Source organism: Aethalodelphis obliquidens, unplaced genomic scaffold (assembly GCF_003676395.1).
Source record: "Aethalodelphis obliquidens isolate GAN/ISIS:26980383/991018 unplaced genomic scaffold, ASM367639v1 scaffold47, whole genome shotgun sequence".
NCBI lineage: Eukaryota > Metazoa > Chordata > Mammalia > Artiodactyla > Delphinidae > Aethalodelphis > Aethalodelphis obliquidens.
The window spans coordinates 1,579,266-1,599,695 of NW_020837991.1; the positions used below are offsets into that span (position 1 = coordinate 1,579,266).

Consider the following 20,430-nt stretch of genomic DNA (forward strand, 5'->3'; position numbering starts at 1 on the left):
GATGCCCCAAGGCCTTGACTGCTTAGCCAAAGAGCCAGCTCAGGTCTGTGACAGTCAGAGCCGACACCTGGTCCCAGTAGCGAGGGGCACGACCCTCACCTCCTGGGCAGCCCCCAGCCCACTGCTCAGGAGGTGGGCTGCCCGAAGCTCACAGAGCCACTCGTCATTCACGGAGTAGACACTCAGCCCACATTACATGAGCAGGGAGGAGTCAGCCCAGTGCAAAACGGAGCTCTGAGCACAAGGGCTGCCTGGGAGGGGAGCGTCCCTCCTAATGCGATTTCTGATCATGCGGGAGGGAGGAACCATGCCAGTCACCTCCGGAGAGAGAAATTAATATAGAGAATTGTCAGCCAGGTGTAAAGTGGGTGACTCAGTCATGAAGTGCTCAGGAACAGCCCTGAGGTTTCTGTGACAGAGGTGGCAACTGCGAGATGTTCCTTCCTCTCTAGAGCTGGGGAATGAAGGAACTAGACTGGAATAATTAAAACTGAGAATTCTGTGAGCTGGAGGCCTAGAACTCTGAGGAGGGGGGCTGCTCAGCTGGTGCCGAGGGGGCCGAGACTGGCTCTGCAGGCGTTCAAAAAACACTGCAGACCGGATCCAGCTACTGCAGTGGCTGGGCACCAGCAGACCTGGGGAAGCGGTGTTTGCTGCTAATCAGGTGGTAGACTGCAGGTCCACAAGAAGCCACTAGGAAGGAGCAAGCCCCCTCCCTCTCCAGTTCTCAGGTCCCCTCTGATGCCACAGGGGACGGCCGGCACAAGCAGAGATGCAGCCGGCAGTGCCCCAGGCCAGCATCACGGAGCACAGCAGAGACACGGGGGAAGCTGAGAGGCAATAGTTTAATCACGGCCCGGGGGGACGGGAAGAAGGTGTGCCCTGTGTGCAGGAGGGGGCAGCATGCTCGCCCTCAGATTCTGTGGCTCCCCAGGATTCTAGCAGTCAAGGATCAAGTTCACCGCCAGTCTAGACATGCCCTGGGCACAGCCCTGCCTCCCGAAGAGCGGCTGGCTCGAGGGAGCCTCCGTCCGCCCCTCTGTACCACGAGTCAGGATCCCCGCTTCCCAGGGGTGGGGGACATAGGGCAGGAACACCCTCACCCCTGTGACCTGCCCTCCCTGGTTCTCTCCACAGCTCATCAGTGATGGCAGTGTGGTCTGTGCTGAAGCACTCTGGGACCATGTCACCATGGATGACCAGGAACTGGGCTTCAACGCCGGGGACGTCATCGAAGTAATGGATGCCACCAACAGAGAGTGGTGGTGGGGCCGGGTCGCTGACGGCGAGGGCTGGTTTCCAGCAAGCTTTGTGCGGGTACGCACTGGCCCGAGCTTCTCCTAGCCCCGTAAAGAGGCAGCTGGCTCTGCTCAGCAGTGCAAGCCTGAAACTGCTCTGGGGTCTGGGGTGCTGTGTGTGGACCTCCCACTCATAGCTGCGCTGGGACTGCAGGCTGGGGGCTGGGTGGGCGGGTGGGTGTCGGGAAGCCCAGCCTGGGAATCGAGACACAGCCTTCCTCCTGCGCCACCACCAACTCCATCCCTGCCCCTGCCCCTCCCTCCAGGAGTCCTCAGCGGCCAGTGAAGAACGGGTCAGAAAAGTGGTCCCCTCCGGGCGCGGGGGGGTCTGTGTGTTAGAGTACAGCCGCCACAGCCAGCTGGGCTTCCCAGGCATCTGCAAAGCGCTGTGCAGACCATCTGCGCGGGGCATCTCAGTTCTAACTTTCACAACAGTCCTGGGATCTGGGAGCCATCGCTATGCCTGAGGAAACTGAGGCAGGGACAAGCTAAGTCTTTAACCCAAGAGATCACGGGAGCGAACCCAGACCTAAGGCAGCCTTTGGTCTCCAGGGAAGGAATCCAGGCGCAGGCTCCAAACCAGGCAGAGGGCCGTGGGGAGGGGAGTGCTTCTCCTGCCCCAGACCTCCCGGAGGAACAGCGCTCTCTGCACCCGGAGCCTTTCCTAGTTACAGTCCCAGAGCTGGCAAGGCCACATCACCCGTCTGCTTCCTTCACAGCCCCTAGAGGGCCCAGTATGAGCAGGCGCTGGTTCAGAGGCCCTGCAGTGAGCGTGTGCCCGGTTCCGAGCACTATGCCTCGCAGAGCCGAATGTAAGGAGGAGGCCGGGGAACGGGGCGCCTTCGGACCTGGCGTCTCCTGTCCTTGCGGGCACTGTGCGGGTGACGGAGCGGCTTCCTGCCCCTGCGGTCCCGAGGGACGCTGACCGGCCGCGTTGCCTGCAGCTGCGGGTGAACCAGGACGAGCCAGCGGACGACGCGGCGCTGGGGACCGGGCACGGCGGGGCCGGGCACGGCGGGGCTGAGGCGCAGAGCAGCAAGGACCAGATGCGGACCAACGTCATCAACGAGATCCTCAGCACCGAGCGGGACTACATCAAGCACCTGCGCGACATCTGCGAGGTGAGGCTCGCGGGCTGGCGGGGCTGGGGGTGGAGGGGACCCGGAGGTGAGCCTGACCGCCCGCGCCCCCAGGGCTACCTCAGGCAGTGTCGCAAGCGCGTGGACATGTTCAGCGAGGAGCAGCTGCGAACCATCTTCGGGAACATCGAGGACATCTACCGGTGCCAGAAGGCCTTCGTGAAGGCGCTGGAGCAGAAGTTCAACCGGGAGCGGCCACACCTGAGCGAGCTGGGCGCCTGCTTCCTGGAACACGTGAGCAGCCCGCCCTGGGACCCCGCCCCCGAGGCCCTCACCCTGTGCGGTAGCCCCTGAACCCCCCATCTCTGCTGGGGGCTCTGCCCTGCCCCACCATCCCTGGCCCCGACCGCTGTCACCCTTCCACTCTGCTTTAGAAGTTTCTCTGCTTCTGGGGGTCTGGGTGGGGTGAGGTGGGCCAACCAAGCTGGAGAAGGCTCCTTGGAGCAGGCAGGCCTAGGCTTTGGCCCCGGAAAGGATCTGCTTGGGACAGAGGTGGGCTGGGCCACCTGCTGAACACCCTAAGGGCTGTTCCTAGCGAATTCTGGGATTCCTCTCACAGTGAGCACACTGGAATTGAGGTTGAATTAGTTCTTACTTCCACTCTAAATGCCAGTTGACATTTTAGCCAAGGTTCATTGGACTCATCTGGGCTAGGTGGACTCCTTGTTTTCATCCCTCTCCTGTGGCAGTCATGTGGGGCTGAGCAGAGGATGCCTAGCTCAGCCCATCAGGGACAACCTGGGCTCCTTTCCGACTGCTAGCAGTGGGGGGTTGGGGAGGCCCTTCCACCCCTCTCCAGTGGCAGGAGGAAAGCTGAGGAGGGTGACCTCAGAAGCAGGTGGTGGGTCTGGGTACCTGAGTGAGTGTGGGAATTTGGGTCCTGTATTATTCATCAGGCAGAGTTGTGACAAGGGAATGGGAAACAGGGCATGTCTAACAGGCACACTATCAGCATTACCCAGTGGGACCATCACAGCAGCCTGCCAGGCAGCCAGCTACCCTCCTTTTCCACCTAAGTCCACGAAGTCCTAGGTCAGACCTAGGTCTCCCTCTGGCTCCAGGTAGATGAAAGTTACACACAAAAGCAGGCACAGTGAGTCTCCCGTACAACACACGCAACGTGGATATATCTCTCTCACATGGTGTTGAGTAAAGTTTGACAGCGGCTGTGTTCAGATGTGAGGCCAGAGCTTTGTGAGGAAGAAGCAAAACACTGGGCTGAGGAGGAAGACAGCCCGGGAGGCACAGCCGTCGGGGTCTCTCTTAATCTCCCTCTCTCTCCTTTTGGGCCGTGATATCCCTTCCTTATTAGTATCATTGATTTCACCCAGAAACCTGGCATACTGTCAAAATATCTGCTGAGGGCCCTGCAGAGAAAGCTAGGTGGCGACAGGCAAGCGCATGCCTGAGTTTTCTGGGGTCTTTCACGTCCCTGGGCACGATTCTGCGTGGCTTGTGCCCAGAGACGTAGGTAGACAGAGCCTGGGCTCCCTGAGCTGCCTCCCACCCCCGCCCCCACACTGCCCATGGCCTGGTGGGGTCAGGAGGCAGCCGTCCTCACCTCCAGCTGTGCCCACAGCAAGCGGATTTCCAGATCTACTCAGAGTACTGCAACAACCACCCCAACGCCTGCGTGGAGCTCTCGCGCCTCGCCAAGCTCAGCAAGTACGTGTACTTCTTCGAGGCCTGCCGGCTGCTGCAGAAGATGATCGACATCTCCCTGGACGGCTTCCTGCTGACACCTGTGCAGAAGATCTGCAAGTACCCTCTGCAGCTGGCTGAGCTGCTCAAGTACACGCACCCCCAGCACAGGTAGGAGGGTGCTGGGGGAGGTTTGTTGAGGCTTTTAGTGTGCTGGGCACTACTGCGGGCACTGGGGTGACAGCACAGACCGAAGCGTACAACAATTCCAGCCTTCGTGAGCTGTCCTTGCAGTGAGGGGCTGGGCTGAATAAAGTTGAATAGGATATTAAGTTCTGCTCTGTGCCTCTTTTATGGAGGAGATGGGGGTATGCACTTGATGGGTGGAGAAATGGCACAAGGGCACAGCCCCAGAGGGATCTCGTAAGCCCTCTTCCACCTCTGTTCCGCCCCAGGGATTTCAAGGACGTGGAAGCTGCCTTACATGCCATGAAGAATGTGGCCCAGCTCATCAACGAACGGAAACGGAGACTTGAAAACATCGACAAGATCGCTCAGTGGCAGAGCTCCATAGAGGACTGGGAGGTGAGGGCCCAATACCCCCAGAAAATGCCGTGGGGCTTGGCCTTGGCTTTAAAACCATGCTTGCCCCTGAGAAACCTAGGAGGGCGCTGAAGCAGGGGGCCATGCTCCTAGGAGCCAGCAAACAGGAGCTAGTGTCAGGAGGGAGAGCTGGGGCTCTGCAGGGCCAGCCCGGCCCGTGTCCGAGCCCCAGGCCTTGAGCGCTGCTCCCGGAGCAGGCCTGCTGGCCTCCTTCCTGGTGAAGAGCTCAGGGCACGTGTAAAATGCCACATGCTCCTCTCAGGGTGCAGCCAGCCAGCCTCTGGGGACAGGCTGGGCCCCCAAGTTCGAGTTAACTTCTGGGGCTCCCAACAGAAGGGGCCAGGCTTGCCACAGTGTGACCAGAGACGGATTGCCACCGGTCGGAGGAGCCTCCTGGTTCCGTTTTCCTGGCATACACAATCCCCTCACGTGGGCCAGTCTCGTCTTCTAAGGCAGCACGGATGCCTGAACTAACGGCGGCGGTCCTGTCCTGTTCTCTCCAACCCCGCCCACCAACCGTAAAATCTGTGAAAAAACAAGATTCCTAGGCCCCATCCTAGAAATACGGAATTAGACTCCCTGAGAGGGGGGCTGAGTGTTTGATTTGTGTTTTGTTTTGGGTGCCTGGCTTTTGTTTTCCTGATGACTGGTTCTGAGGCCCAGCCCTGACCAAGGACCCTCACAAACTCACTTATCCCAAACTGAATGGCTACCAATAGCGCCTGGCTGTGGTTTGCATTTTCCTGGAGGAACTGGGCGCAGTAGGGCTTCATCTGAAAGTGTGAAGTCTGATGATAGGAATTCAGGTACTAAGTAACACTGAGCCAGAGGAAAACCTGCAAGACCCCTTTTAAAAGACAGGCCTCGGAAGTGACTTCCAGCCAGGTCTAATTGTTCTCTAGAGCCACACTGTCCAATCAAAGTACCGTGTGAGCCACACAGGGAATTTTGTATGTGTTAGGATCTATCTTAAAAATGAAAAAAAGGGGCTTCCCTGGTGGCGCAGTGGTTGAGAGTCCACCTGCCAATGCAGGGGATGCAGGTTCGTGCCCCGGTCCAGGAGGGTCCCACATGCTGTGGAGCGGCTGGGCCCGTGAGCCACGGCCGCTGAGCCTGCGCGTCCGGAGCCTGTGCTCCGCAGCAGGAGAGGCCACAACAGTGAGAGGCCCGCGTACCGCCAAAAAAGAAAAAGAAAAAAACAGGTGAAACTAACTTTAATGATGTTTCGTTTAACTCAGTATATCCAAAATATCATTTCCACATGTAATCAACATATAAAATACCATTGGTGAAATAGTCACAGTCTTGATTTCATACTAAGTCTTAAAAATCGGTGTATAGTTTTCCTAAATGACACCTTGATAGGGATTAGCCACGTTGCGAATGCTCACGCCACTGACTGCTGTGGGGCCTCATTTAACGGAGATGACCGACTCCTAGGCCAAACCGCCTTCTGACTCCACCCCACTTCCTCGGGCTTCAAGAGCAACCCCTTCCTCTATGGCCTGCTGCTTGCTGCAGACCCTGGCCCGACGGGGGCCGCGGGCAGGCAGGGCCAGTAAGGACCCCACCTACCGAGCCAGCAGTAGAGGCAGGACGCCGAGCCCAGCAGAGCCTTGCTCTAAGCCCCAGGATGGGAGCACTCAGCTCACGGCTCCCCTTGGGTCCCCCAGGGAGAAGATCTCCTGGTCAGGAGCTCAGAACTCATCCACTCGGGGGAGCTGACTCGTGTCACACAGCCACAAGCCAAGAGCCAGCAGAGGATGTTTTTTCTCTTTGACCACCAGCTCATCTACTGTAAGAAGGTACAAGAGTCACTCTTCCCTGCTAGATGGACCTGTTCAGAGCAGGAATGGAGGAAGTGAGGTCGAGGGCTGGGAGCAGCTGCCCAGAGAAAATGAGACACACACACACACACACACACACACACACACACACACACACGATTCCTCTCCCCGGGGCCCTGCTGCCCAAATGACACACACACACACACACACACACACACACACACACACACACACGATTCCTCTCCCTGGGGCCCTGGTGCCCAAATGACACACACACACACACACGATTCCTCTCCCCGGGGCCCTGCTGCCCAAATGACACACACACACACACACACGCGATTCCTCTCCCTGGGGCCCTGGTGCCCAGAGAAAATCTCACACACACACACGTACACGTGCGTGCGCACGGTAGGGGGCTGTCTACAGAGTGAGCCTAGTGGCCCAGGGACCAGAGGGTGGCCCTCAGAGTCTGACCGGCGTGCAGTGCTGTTAAGAACACCCTCCTTCCTGAAGAGCCCCTGCTCGCTTCTCAAGCCAGCTCTTCTCTTCCTGCAAACCTCAGCTTCCCCTTCCCAACCCTGGGATCCTCTGTTCCAGCTGCCTCCAGGCCTCCTCTTCGCTGCTGGCTTCTACTCCCCTTTCAAAACATGGCACAAGTGGCTGGGCAGCCCTCCTGAGCGCTGGCTCTGGCCTGGCCTCGGTAGACTGATGCTCTCCTTTGCTGCACACTGTGGGCCCTGGCCTGCTGCCTGTCTCCATGGCTGCCTCCCCGTGAGGCTGGGGGTGTTTAGAGACCCCCAGGCCAGCCAGTAAATGTTAACTCGAGGAGCGCCTCCTTCGCCATGGGTTCAGCATGTGGTCGTGGGCCGAGCCAGGCTCGCTCTCCCTCCCGAGATCACTTTCTGCAGCCCGCTGGCCCTTCTGGTCACAGGGCAGAAGGTGAGGCAGGGCCTCGGACGCGGTCAGGAGGATGGTTCAGGCCGCGGGGCCGGGCAAGCAGGCGGGCTGGGGGGCTCACGGCATCTCTGGCAGGACCTTCTCCGCCGGGACGTGCTCTACTACAAGGGCCGACTGGACCTGGATGGCCTGGAGCTGGTGGACCTGGAGGACGGGAAGGACGGGGAGCTCCACGTGAGCGTCAGGAACGCCTTCCGGCTGCGCTGCGGCCCCTCAGGGGAGAGCCAGCTGCTGTGCGCCAAGAAGCCCGAGCAGAAGCAGCGCTGGCTCAAGGCCTTCGCCAGGGAGCGGGACCAGGTGCGGCTGGACCAGGAGACAGGTGCGAGAGCCCGCTTGGCCTGGCCCCACCGCGAGGGCCCACCCAGCCCTCCGTGCCCCCGTGCCGGGGAGCCGGCATGACCTTGGGACTGTGAGAGGCCGGTCTCACACGGGCAGAACCTCGGGGTTTGGCGAGGCTCTGGGACACGTCGTGGCTTCGGCCCCAGGCATGGGTCACTGCCCCCCGCCACACGCGTGCACACACTCCATAGGGTGGGAGCCTCTGCTCAGTTGGAGTGGGAGGTGGGCGCCGGCCTCCAGAGGCCTCCCCCTGCCCCACGTGAGCAGGGCACTCCCCTCCTGTCCTTGGGCCCCTGGCCATCCCGCTGGGCGGTGACCAGGTCGGTTCTGGATCTGGCAAAGGAGCCGCCTCCACAGGGCCGAGAAAGGACAGTAGGCACCAGCCACGTCGGTGAGCCGGGCAGGGTGAGCGACGGGGCAGGGCGACGAGGGAGGCCACCGAGAGGTGCACCAGAGCGCCCCTGCGGAGCACGTCCTCCGCCTGGGCGGCCGAGCCAGGCTGGTGGGGCGGGATGCTGAGCCCCCGAGTACCATGGGCAGGGCCGGGTGCACAGAGACTGCACTGGTGCCAGGGCAAGAGGACCGTGGCGGGGGGGAGGAGGGGCGTGTGGGAGGGCAGCTGTGGCTCTCATTTGTGACCCCTTCTCAGGCTTCTCCATCACCCAGCTACAGAGGAAGCAGGCCATGCTGAACGCCAGCAAGCAGCAGGCTGTCGGGAAGCCCAAAGGTAAGCAGGTGGTGGTCCCACCTCCACCCACGGCAGCCCGGCCCAAAGCAGGGTCAGCTGGGCCTGGGTCCTCAGAGGTGCCCACTGCCCTTTGCAGGTCTGTGTTCCCAAAGGTTGGTGGTGAGGGGCCGCTGGTGAGGGGAAGCCTGCTTAGGCACGCGGTGGATATTCCTGCTCTCCAGCCCCGCAGGCTCCCGGGAGCAGCACGGTGCTGTTCGGTGCCAGCTTTTCCTTCCCCAGGCAGGGCTGCTTCCTGGCAGCCGGCCTAGGCACCTCGTGGCAAGGAACTAACAGCCTGTTCCTACAGAAACGTTAAACGCCCCCCCAAGAGCAGCTCCAGGCCTCACGCCTTCCCACGACCCCTGGCCATACCCCTGCAGACCACGGAGGGCAGCCCAGGCCCTTGGGTGTGGTCAGCCCCAGGGGAGCAAGGGTGGGTGTTGGAGGCAGCCCGGGGATGGCCCGCTGCCCCCACAGGCTCTGCCCTGTGCCACGCGGCTCCCAACACACCTCCGACCCCTGCTCTCTTCCCCTGCCCAGCCCTCAGCCGGCCCTACTACCTGACACGCCAGAAGCACCCAGCTCTGCCCACCAGCCTGCCGCAGCAACAGGTCCTGGTGCTGGCAGAGCCCAAGCGGAAGCCGTCCACCTTCTGGCACAGCATCAGCCGGCTGGCGCCCTTCCGCAAGTGAGCCCACGCCCCGCCAATGGCACCATCTGGACCTGCCCCGCCGGCGGGCCTCCAGCTTTTCCTCCCCGGCCTTCCTCTGCCTGTTACGCAGACTGGAGGTGGGACGTGCGAGGTGCCCCCATTCCCGGTTTCCTCTCCACTACTGGGGCGCTGGAGACGCTGGCTGGAGAGGCAGGCCCCCAGCACGTGAACCTCCCGCCACCCTCTCGGCCTGTGCGGGGCCTCCTGGGAGCCACAGCTCAGAACCACCACCAGGCCAGCACGTGTGAGAATGCCGCTTTGGACCCTCTTCTGGGGACATCTAATCGTCCCTCCTGCCCCTGGTTTCTCTGGGCAGGAGACGTCTCTGCCTTCGGCCACCTGCAGAGCCAGGCTGTGTGCCCCTCTGCCCTCCTGTTCTCCTTGCAGGCCCCCAGCTGGTGAACCAGGCAGCCTGCGTCCCTGGTGGGTGGGAACCAGGAATTCTGCACACAGAAACATCTGGCCCAGAGCCCACCCGTTTTTGCTTCCCAGCCCCTCTCTAGACACTCCTGGCTGCTGGACACCCTCTCTTCACTTGTGATGTGTTTGTTTATAGTGGAAAGAAAACCATAGTCAGCTGAATACTTCTGTCAGGGTTTGTGACCAGTCCACCTGTAGCTGTGGGGTGATTCCAGAACCTGGTTCCAGTATTTTTTGTTCAGATTTTGTTTTTCTAACGGTAGAGAAAAAGAATTGTTAGTGACACAGAAAGACTGCCTTACCCTAAGTGAGCGTGAGAAGCCATAAGGACTGAATTCTGTGGCCCGGCACCCAGGACTGACCCACCCAGAGGCTGGTGGGCATGTGGGTTGGAAGGAAGCCCACATCCCACAGAGGAGGGGCACCAATGAGTGTGGCCAGGGCCTGGCTTAGGGCACGGAGCCGCCCCTGTGGCCCACGGGAATTCAGCAGCATGTACAGTCACTCTTGCACTACACCTTCTCCAAGCCAGAAACCACATTTAATTTCATAAAGAAACTTGTGAAAAATAACCTGGCTGCCGGCCCTTGCTTTCTGTGCATTTTCTCGTCCGTCCCCTCGCCACTTATCTGTTTCTACCCCAGGCCTTTCCTAAGACTAGAGGAATGAGCTAGGCCCCCAGGGCTTTGGTGGACAGAGGCTTCAGAGAGGCCCCGGGTAACTGGGAGCTGTCTCAGCACCTCCCTGCCTGGCTGCTTCCAGAGTCAGTCTGTTTAGCTGAAGTGAGTTTGGGGGACAGGCAGTCCGTAATCTTTCTGGGTCTCACCTTCCTCCTTGGTGAAATGGGGAAGGATGTGTCTTCCTCCCAGGAGGACCCAGGCCACAGGACCACAAGAGGAGGAACAAGGGTGGCTTCCCTCCCCTTACCCACAACCTGCTACCTTCACACCCGTACATACTGCCCAGGTCACTGGGGCTGAGCCTGAAACCCCTGGACTTCCTAACTTAAGAGACACTACACCTTCCATCCAGGCCAAGCCACCTGGAGACAAAACCTATGGGGAAAAATCATGAAAATCACAATATGCAACACAAGTCAATCTTTATTGAAAACTGCAGTATTAATACATAACAATTCTTGTTACAATAAACGTGCTTTTAAGAATTTTAAATCTGAGCTCATCTACTCATCAGATTGCATAAAAAATTAAAATAGTACGAATTTACACATAATGGAATTGGCTCAGGATGGGTGTTCCATTCCTTTGTATTGATTGACACCTTAAGTTCAATGCAGAGGTGAGGGGGGCCTTTAACACTGGAAGACAATGCTGACTTAAGTTTTAAAAAAGTACTATGAGAACGGTCTAAAAAAAAAAAAAACAGTATTCCAAAATCGTTTTAAAAAAAACAAAAACCAATTTCCTAGTCAGTAACAGTGGCTCCCTGGGGTCTCCCTTGAGTGGCCATCACAGTAACCCCGCCAGGAACACAGGAGAGCTGGCCTCAGGTCCAGCCCAACTGGTCTACCAACCACTGGTCTGCACGAGGACCTACAGGAGACCAACAGGGCTCAGGAGGCCAAGCCAAGACACTTGTCATCTCCAACACACCAATCCTGGGAGCACAGCATCCCCTGAAGCTCACTGCAGGCTCCCTGCACAGAGATGCCAGCCTCTCCTCGTCTCCCTGTCCCAAGTGACTTGACGTTTGATCCCGGGGATTCAAATAAGATTACCCCAGAGGTTTTCTGTTCAAGAGAATAGGGTGGGGAAAGAGACAAATCCTCTGAAACATGTAAGATCAACTCTGCAACTTTCTACCTGAAAAGATCAGACCCTCCTTTGCAGGCTGTCCTCTGCAGGCTCCTTTCAGAAAGCTCAGGTTGAGTAACAAACAGCTCAGGACAAAAAAACATACCAACATGTGAAATGTGCTAGAGGAGAGTCACGCGGGCCACCCTTCCCCTATGCCAACCACTCCTCTCTAGAGACACACCCGTCCTTAGAAAGCACCAAGAGAAGAACCAGAAGCTGCCCCCCACCTCAAGCCCCACACCCTTAAGCCTGCCCTTGCACGGCCAGAGGAAGTCAGGCAGGCGTCCCGTCTGGGCAATGCCCAGGCTGGCAAGAACGGGGGTGTCCAGCCGTTAGCTGCCAGATAGGGAGAAGGTGGCCCAACTGGTCTGAGTAATACTGTTTCCAAATGTTTACAAAGGACAGGTGAATTAGTCTGGGTTTCCTTCTTAAAAAGCAAGCCCCAATACTGATGCGTCTGGTGCCTGCCATCCTTTCTCCACCTGCTGGCAGGACAGCACTACCAGAGATTAGTACATCCCAAGCCCCAAGAATCTGTTTCCTCTTGTTTGAAGTGCCGATGCCAGCAGATGGAGCGAGGCACTGCATGCCCAGCCTGGGAAGGGCAGGGCGCGTACCGACCAGTTGTCCAGCCCACAGCTCAGAACCACATTCGGCTCCTGTAAATACTACATTTGCATAGCACTCAAGAAACAGAGTCACATAATACAACTGGTAGGCTTAATAACCAAACCAATAAGAGTGCTGAGAAAAGGTTGAACACAAGAGACGTAAAAGATTCTGGAAGCGCTTCTGTGCTTGTCACCATGAATGGCCCTGGCCCGGATGCTGGCCTCAGTTCTCAAAGGCAGCAGGATGACGGGACCATCACTCGTCGTGAAACGTTCAGTCACCTGGCCCAGATCCAAACAAGATTTCCCTAAGCAGAGAAACATACCTTCTAAACCTTAGGGGAAGGCTGAAGAATAAAATTTCTTAAAAATATTCATGAAAAAAAATATATATATCCATGATGATACCTATGTTTATAGGAATTAGTTCCTTTACTTGCCTGTCTCAACTTCTAAAATAACTGTAATTTAGCTGAAAGACTCTCAAATTAGGAATGTCACATATAAAAAATGCAAAATTTCTCTGAATGTTCTACTATTGTGCTTAGGATATCAAATTATGCAACTTTATAACAGAAGCTCTATTCCTTAGTTAATTTTACTGGAACTAAATGCTGCTAAAATTACAACATATGATAGTTTTGTTACTATTCATTATATCCAGATTCTCACCTGCTAGACAAGATCTACCTTCCATATTTGGTAGCTGATGCCGATAGTTTCAAAATTAAAAAGGTTTCCACAGAGATGTATTCCATAATGCAAAAGTATCTGATGAAGTCTCCCAACTCAACTTCACAAAAGGGAAATAAGATTTTTAAAGAAATTACAGGGGGGAAAGTGTTTATAAAGCTGATGTAAATGGGGAGAAAACGAAACCCACTCTTTTCTTTCTCTTGAAAACACCATTTAATTCAGTGCTCGTGAAAACACTCACCCTGTGTGTGCCAAGTCTCAGGCAAGCTGGAAGAAACAGCCTATATAATTTCTCATAACTTCCTCCTGAATTCAAATGAGTCCAATCCTTACAGGTAGTGGCATGTGTGTTTCTGTGTGTGCGCACACTGGGACGTTTAAAAAGCATATCCTAAACTCTTATTTTCTCCTATCTTATTACGCTAAACTGGGGAAACCAACTTCTCTGTTCAGCCCCTGGAACCCTTAGAACATATTGATATTACAAACCGTCCACTATACAGATGGAATTACCAACAAAGAGTTGAAGTGGACAGTGTGCCTGGGGTAAATGGCTGCTACTCACACACACACACACACACACACACACACACACACACACACACACACATGAATACACACATACAAAGGTGGGTTAAGTGCTCTTGAAGCAATTTAAAGTACTTATCAGTAAACACACTATGTTACAGACATTAGAAATAAATCTTCTGTTTACAATGATCCATGCAAAAATATTCCTAAAACTCTTATAAAATAAAATGTGAAAAAGAAAACTATGAAGAGTACTTACTATAAAAAATAAGGTTACCAAAGGCTCAGGGGTCAGGTATCCACTCACCATCCGGGGCTGAACGCCACCCCAGTGCTGGAGCCCTGACCAGCTGCCGGAGCCGTAAGGAGAGAAAGGCGCCCTCCCCACCTGAAGCCCACAGCGCTTGAAACGACGACGGGGTGGAGCAGGGGCACCCCCGCCCCTGACAGACCGCTGAAAGGGAACAGCCCTCACCCCCCACCCCCTCCGACTTCATCTGAGGACAGACACACACACACACACACCCATCGATACAAGTTGGGCACATTTAGGCAAAAATTCCTCTTGGTTTCTTATGTACAATATTCAGATTTTAAACACAAAATCCTTTCTGTGATAAGTTCTGGCAGGCAAACACGTTCTGATGCTGCCTGGCCCTTTGCTGTCCACACGTGCTTTGTGCTGAGTGTCCCCAGCCACGAGAAGAGATGGCCAAAGGGGCTCACAGACAACAGGCGCCAGCCCTTTCCTCACACCTCCCCACAGCCATCTCCACGAGCGCCCTCCAGGTGGTCTCAGAGGACAAGTCCCCATCAAGTGCATGGGCCGAAACACAGCCACAGCCCTGCCTCTCTACAAGGAACAATCAATATCCAATAAAGTTCTGTTCCCTTTTAAAAGTTCTTAAATATACAACTTTCTTCATAACACACAGCTGAATGAAGTCTTTGCCTTCTTTGTGAGAGGAAGAACAACAATGCCTACATATGTTTTCAGGTGACTCAGACATTTCCCGGGCGGGTGGGGGTAGGGGGGAAAGGAATGATTTTTCTAAGCTAAATAAAGGTGAGGCCAATACCTCCTCCAAGTGTGGCTGGTTCTCTCATATATCTCCCATCCCAGGAAAATAATTTAGCTCTACATAGGACTTTTCCATTAAACATATAGAAAACATCATCTCTATCTGTAAGAGATTTGTAATGAAAATTTAGATGGCAGGGAAAATTGCTTTGCTGATACATAAACCACCTTGTGTCCCTAACTGGATTCATGGTAATCCCTAAGGACGTCCACATCACACTGACCCCACAAGCCTAAATGGAGAGAAAGCCATTAACCTGGCTGCACCCCAAGCAGCGGTGGCCTCCCCACACTCTCCCCGTCCCTGCAACTCTCTCCCAGTGCAGTCCGTGCAAAAGGAACAGATGGGTGGAAACTAGAAGTCCACGTTTCCAACTGGCAACCCACGTCAACCCCAAAAGGCTGAAGAATCATCAAAGAGATTTCAGATGCTCTATGAAGAAATTCACTTTAACACTTATAACTTTAAGACTTTGCATACATTACAACAGTGCATTAGTGATACAAGTTGTAAAATACTTTTCCATTCCTTTGGATTTTGCATATGATGGTTCTGCATCAGTCACTGCAGGTAGATTGAGCAAGCTTTGTTTTTGTGTTTTTTTAACATGCATTCAACTAGATATGATTCAGAACAGATTAACACTCCCTTTTTATCATTACAGTTAGCTAAAAAATTGCCTGGCAGCCCACCAAACAGGATTTGCTTTAAGACCAACCCACAGAGTCAGTTGGAGACTGAGGGTGCTAGGACCTGCTGGGCCGGCCGTAGTAGTGTTTAGCTAAGTGTCGAGAGCATTAAGAAGAAAGTCCTGGTTGGAGGCACAAGGCCTGCAGCACCAGCTGTGGAACCTCCATGATGTGACTGCACAGCTCCATCCACAAACCTGGGGGGTGGGGAGAAAGATGGACACAGTCACACACAGCTCCTCTGGCACCACTGCTCAGGAAAGGAGGCATTCAACTGGAGGAGGAGATCCACTAGGACAAGAAAGGGCAGCAGCAAGAGAGGCAGCCGTGCTGGTTCCCACGGACCCCAGAGACTTCCAGTTACAACTGGAGTCCTACTTCCTGCAGGAGGCGGGCAGGAGACTAGAGCACAGCCCAGGTAAGGGACACAGTGCAGAGGATGCACAGCAAGAACTCATGGTTTCCTTCTTCTTTCCTCTGCAGAGTCCCAATAAGGACAAAAATTTAAACGCTGCATTGCCTTTGGATCATCAGGTAGCATTTTTCTTGGCAGTATTTAAAATGACACAGATCTCCCATTCTCCTCTTAAAAAAATGCACTTTAGTCACAAGCTGGCCTCGGGCTTCACCAGTCACTTACGTTTGCAGGGTGATCACCACTGGGGGGGCACATAGCTGTAGGTGGGCGTTCCTGGGGCCCGATAGGTGGGCACGGTGACGGGGTGGGGGGCGACAGGAGTTGGGGAGTGGGCAGTCAGCAAGGTACCTGGAAGGAAGAGCAGGCATCTCAGTGGAGGGCAGCACCCCACCACTGCTCCCTCTTACAGGGGAGCTCCCGCCCAACCCCCGTGGCAAGGCGGGAGGCAGACAGGAAGAGGGGTTGGCTCTGACCCACAATGCTCTCAGAACTCTTGATTATATACAAGTCAAAGCTGTATAAACACAGCAAGCTCGCATGGATAGCATGTCTGCAGAAGCCTTTGGGCCTCCTCTCCATAAAAGCATACCGTATTATTTTTCCAGATGAGGTGATAAAAAGAAAACAAAAATATTATTCGGCCTTAAAAAGGAAGGGAATTAGTCACATGCTACAACACGGATGAACCCTGAGGACATTATGCTCAGTGAAATAAGCCAGTCACAAAAAGACAAATTCCGCATGAGTCCACTTATACGAGGTCCCTAGAGGAGTCAAATGGATAGTGACAGAAAGGAGAATGGTGGTTGCCAGGGTCTGGGCCAAGGGGAAGGGGGAGCTGTTTAATGGGTACAGAGCTTCAGTTCTCCAGGACGAGAAAGTTCTGGAGATGTGACACCACAGTGTGATAACACCACTGACCTGTACACTTGGGTTATGGTGGTAATAAATAACTGGAAGAGAGGGAGAGAGGGAGGCGGAGGGAGATTCCCAACTACATGAGCTTCTGAGTACCGTAAGCTAAGCATGTTTTCCCTGAAACTGCAGAAAACTCGGCTGTGTCCATTCACGGACAAGCACCACCTCGAAGCTACAGCCTCACCCGGCAGCCCTCCTCTCCTCCTCCTTCCTGCCTGCACCCACACCAGGGCACCCACACCAGGGCCTGCCATCCCCACCCTCCATGTGCCGCAAACACGCAGTTTCTATCTGTGCCAGACTCTCCTCCGCCTTCACGGCTAAGTATGGGAAAACCAAATAAAAGAGTGACTCTAAGCAGAAACACACATGGTATCCTGAAACACCATTCTCTCCTGACACGTCTTCCTTATACTGAAGTCTAGGAAAACAAAGAGGGAACTATATATATATATATATATATATATATATATATATATATATACACATATGTATTTTTTTTTCTAAAGACCCAGTCATGGGCAACCAAACGCATTGTGTGTACCTGGCCCCTCACCACAGACAATTCACATGCCCACAGGAGGTAACCTAATCCCTAGACATTCAGTCAAGCCCTCAAACACTCCAAGGTTCCATGGAGACAGGCCCATTCCAGCCACGGGTCTCTTCTGTCTGTGGTTTATTTTCCAGACCTAGGGGAAGCCTGGGGAGATAAAATCAATGTACGCCAAAGGATTTCTACAGGCAGCTGTTATCTCTATGAACACAAGACCGGCTTTCCTAGATTCATAGAAACATCCCCGTTCAGACAGCTTGGCCTGCACTGGTATCCCACACTGAAGGGGAGGATCAACAGGGCCAGCCCCCAGATCACAAAGTACCCCCCCCTCTGCCCAAGCTCTATGTGCTCGCCATAGGCATCTGGTCACTCCTTGTCCCTACAGCCAAGTGACTCAGCTCTCCAAAAAAAGTGGCCCCATCCCATTTGGAGACGGCTACTCAGTCATGGTCTATGGAAAAGGTACTTGGTTCATGGTCTAAACCCCACACTCCAGTCTCAACTGAAAGGAGAGCGAAGAGAAAGGAGGGGAGGTAAAGAAAAACACAACATGCCACTTCTTCCCAAAAGGATCAGCTGTCCTTCCACACAACCCTAGCCATGAAAAATCAAAGCCAAGGGTCAGAGTACTGGTGAGCGCTCCCTTCCCCCAGCCCTCATGCCATCACAGAGCAGGCACCCCAGGGCCAAGGACTCACCCGCTGACATGGCCATAGTGGTCCCCGCCACCATGCCCATGGTGACGCCGTTGCCTCTAGGCGGAGGGATGGCAGCAGGGTACACCGTCGCCGGCATGCCGTTGGGCTGCACCACTGTGGTGTGGTGGATGACGTGAGGGGGTGCTGCATACAGGGGCTGGGGGTAGTACGTGCCTTGCTGGGGAAAGAAGAGAGACGAGGGCCACAGGGTCCCACACCCAGAGGGTCAGAGCCCCGAGAAATCGGCCATTCCCACAAGCACAGTGCCCAGGAGACCCCGTAAGACTCCCACAGCGCGCCCCAGGCCTACCTGTGCGTACGGGCTCTGCTGGGGGTAGGCACTTCGCACGGGGTACACAGCGGTCTGGTAGGGGTTGGGGGAGGAGGAGTACGGTGGCACCGCCCCGCTGGTGGGGGAACAGGACACTTTGTAAGGTGTGCCAGGAGTGTAACCTGAAACAAAGAAGCCCAAAGCCTTAATTCAAACCCACACTCGGCCAGACACAGGGGACGAACCAAGCATGCAGCGAGGAACGAGGCAGTGTTCCAGCCCTGACCACAGTCATATCTGACACCTCTGCTGAGATGTGGCTTCACTGCTTAGACTTTATATGTGCAAGTATTTTTTTTTTCGGGGGGTGGGGAGAAAGTTCTACCGAGTGCATACTTACATAGGAACAGGAAAGAAACACTGGTCCTGTCGGAATTTAAATTAGCACGCCCTTGCTGGGGCACAATTTGGCATTAAAAGTATGTATGTCTTTTAACCCCACCATTCTACTTCTAGAAATTTGTCTTAAAGAAACAAGCACAGCACATAAAAAGATGCTCAACATAGCTCATCATCAGGGAAACGCAAATCAAAACCACAGTGAGGGATCTATCGCCTCACACCTGTGAGAATGGCTATGAATAAAAAGAACACAAATAACAAAAGTCAGTGAAGCTGTGGAGGAAAGGGAATCCTCATACACCGTTGGTAAGAACACAAATTGGTACAGCCACTATGGAAAACAGTATGGAAGTTTCTCAAAACACTAAAAATAGAACTACCACATGACTCAGCAATTCCACTCCAGGGTATTTATCCCAAGAAAACGAAAACACTAATTTGAAAAGATACATGTATCCCAATGTTCATAGCAGAATTATTTACAATTGTCAAGATAGAAAGCAACCCTAAGTGTCCATCAACAGATAAAGAAGATGTGGGAAACACACACATACATATGGTCACGCACGGGAATGTTACTCAACCATAAAAAAAGAAGGAAACTTTGTCATTTGCAACATGGATGGACGTGGAGGGTATTATGCTAAGTGAAATAAATCAGAAAGAGACAAATACTGTATGGTATCACTTATATGTAGAATCTAAAAAATACAACAAACTAGTGAATATAACAAAAAAGAAGCAGACTCACAGATATAGAGAACAAACCAGCGGTTCACTGGAGAGGGAAGGGAGGAGGGGGGCAACACAGGGGTAGGGGATTCAGAGGTACAAACTACAAGGACACACATAGGGAATACAGCCAATATTTACAGTAACTATAAATGGAATATAACCTTTAATAACTGTGCATCACTGTATTGTACCCTGGTAACTTATAAAATACTGTACATCAACTACACTTCAATTAAAAAAGAAAAAAAGAAATAAGCATGGATTTGAACAAAGGCTGAACTGTAAGCATGCTCACCACAGTGTTGTTAATTACAGCAAAAACAAAAGGAAAAACTTGTCGTTTAAACACCAGGGTTTTGCTAAAAAGACTTTTGGGTCTAAGGTACAGCAGGCTGAACACATACTTTTGCCTTTGTCCCCACCCAAAATGACAATAAAGCAGATTAATAAATAAAAAGACACAAAGCCACACAGATCAAGAATAGAGAAAAGACATTTTAGAACCTAATAATTTTGGAATCTTTTTAAAAGTACAAGTGGAAAATAATTTAGCAGACTCAAAAAAGCTGTACTCTCAGCCGGCAGTGAAGAGGGTCAAGCAGCAGCCTGACACCTGGAAAGCCCCTTCCCCTAGACCTAGAAGCTGTCAGCATGTGTTGCCAGGAAGTGACGAAGGACCACGATCTGGAAGAGGGATTCAGAGGCTACCTGGTAAGCAGTAAGATGCCTGGCTCCCCTCCTGACTCCCCATTCCAACAGAGGAGTTTTTCTCCAGGGAGGTTAAGAGAGGGTCCCTGAATTGCCACGTTCATAGCCCACTGATTTATACAGACTAAACCACCAGCAAACTGTGGTACAACCATACAACAAAATACTACTACTCAGCAACCAAAAGGATAGAACTGCTGATACACATAACATGGGATAAATCTCAAAAAAAAAGAAAAATACAATATGCAAAAGAAGTCAGACACAGTAACACATGATATGAAACTCTAGGAAAGACCAACATAATCTACAGAGACAGAAAACCAATTAGTGGTGCCCAGGGGCCAGAGGGCATGAGGGCATCTTTCACAGGAATGAAGTCACTTGACTGTTTGTGGTGTCACACATCTGTATACATGTCCAAACACACCAAACTGTGCACTTATAAAGGATGGCTTATATGCAAATTATACCTCAATAAAACTGCTTTCTAAAAAGTCTGAGAAGCCATTTCTCATTCACTAGAACGGCTGAGATGGCAGAGTGCTCACACGAGTTCCATGGAACAATACAACTTCTCATAAAGCTACAAATATACTTCCCATAGGGCCCAACAGTTCACTCCTAGATACTTTCCCTAGAAGAATGAAAACATACTTCCACAACAGG

The 20,430-nt window shown here is 53.5% G+C and overlaps 2 protein-coding genes across 2 annotated transcripts in view; one reads left to right on the forward strand and one right to left on the reverse strand.

Annotated features, from left to right (window-relative positions):
* LOC113607273 (uncharacterized) overlaps nt 1–11,008 on the forward strand; it is a 253,782-nt gene extending 242,774 nt beyond the window's left edge. The window contains 10 exon segments of the mRNA XM_027082476.1: nt 1,138–1,317; nt 2,243–2,419; nt 2,492–2,671; nt 4,017–4,249; nt 4,534–4,663; nt 6,355–6,486; nt 7,504–7,747; nt 8,417–8,494; nt 9,035–9,126; nt 9,129–11,008. Coding sequence (XP_026938277.1) covers nt 1,138–1,317; nt 2,243–2,419; nt 2,492–2,671; nt 4,017–4,249; nt 4,534–4,663; nt 6,355–6,486; nt 7,504–7,747; nt 8,417–8,494; nt 9,035–9,126; nt 9,129–9,608 — 1,926 coding nt within the window. The 3' untranslated portion in view covers nt 9,609–11,008.
* FAM168B (family with sequence similarity 168 member B) overlaps nt 10,712–20,430 on the reverse strand; it is a 37,393-nt gene continuing 27,674 nt past the window's right edge. Inside the window, exons 4-7 of the mRNA XM_027082478.1 lie at nt 17,956–18,098; nt 17,646–17,823; nt 15,693–15,818; nt 10,712–15,249 (exon numbers count right to left, since the gene is read on the reverse strand). Coding sequence (XP_026938279.1) covers nt 15,706–15,818; nt 17,646–17,823; nt 17,956–18,098 — 434 coding nt within the window. The 3' untranslated portion in view covers nt 10,712–15,249; nt 15,693–15,705. The remainder of the gene's footprint in view (nt 15,250–15,692; nt 15,819–17,645; nt 17,824–17,955; nt 18,099–20,430) is intronic.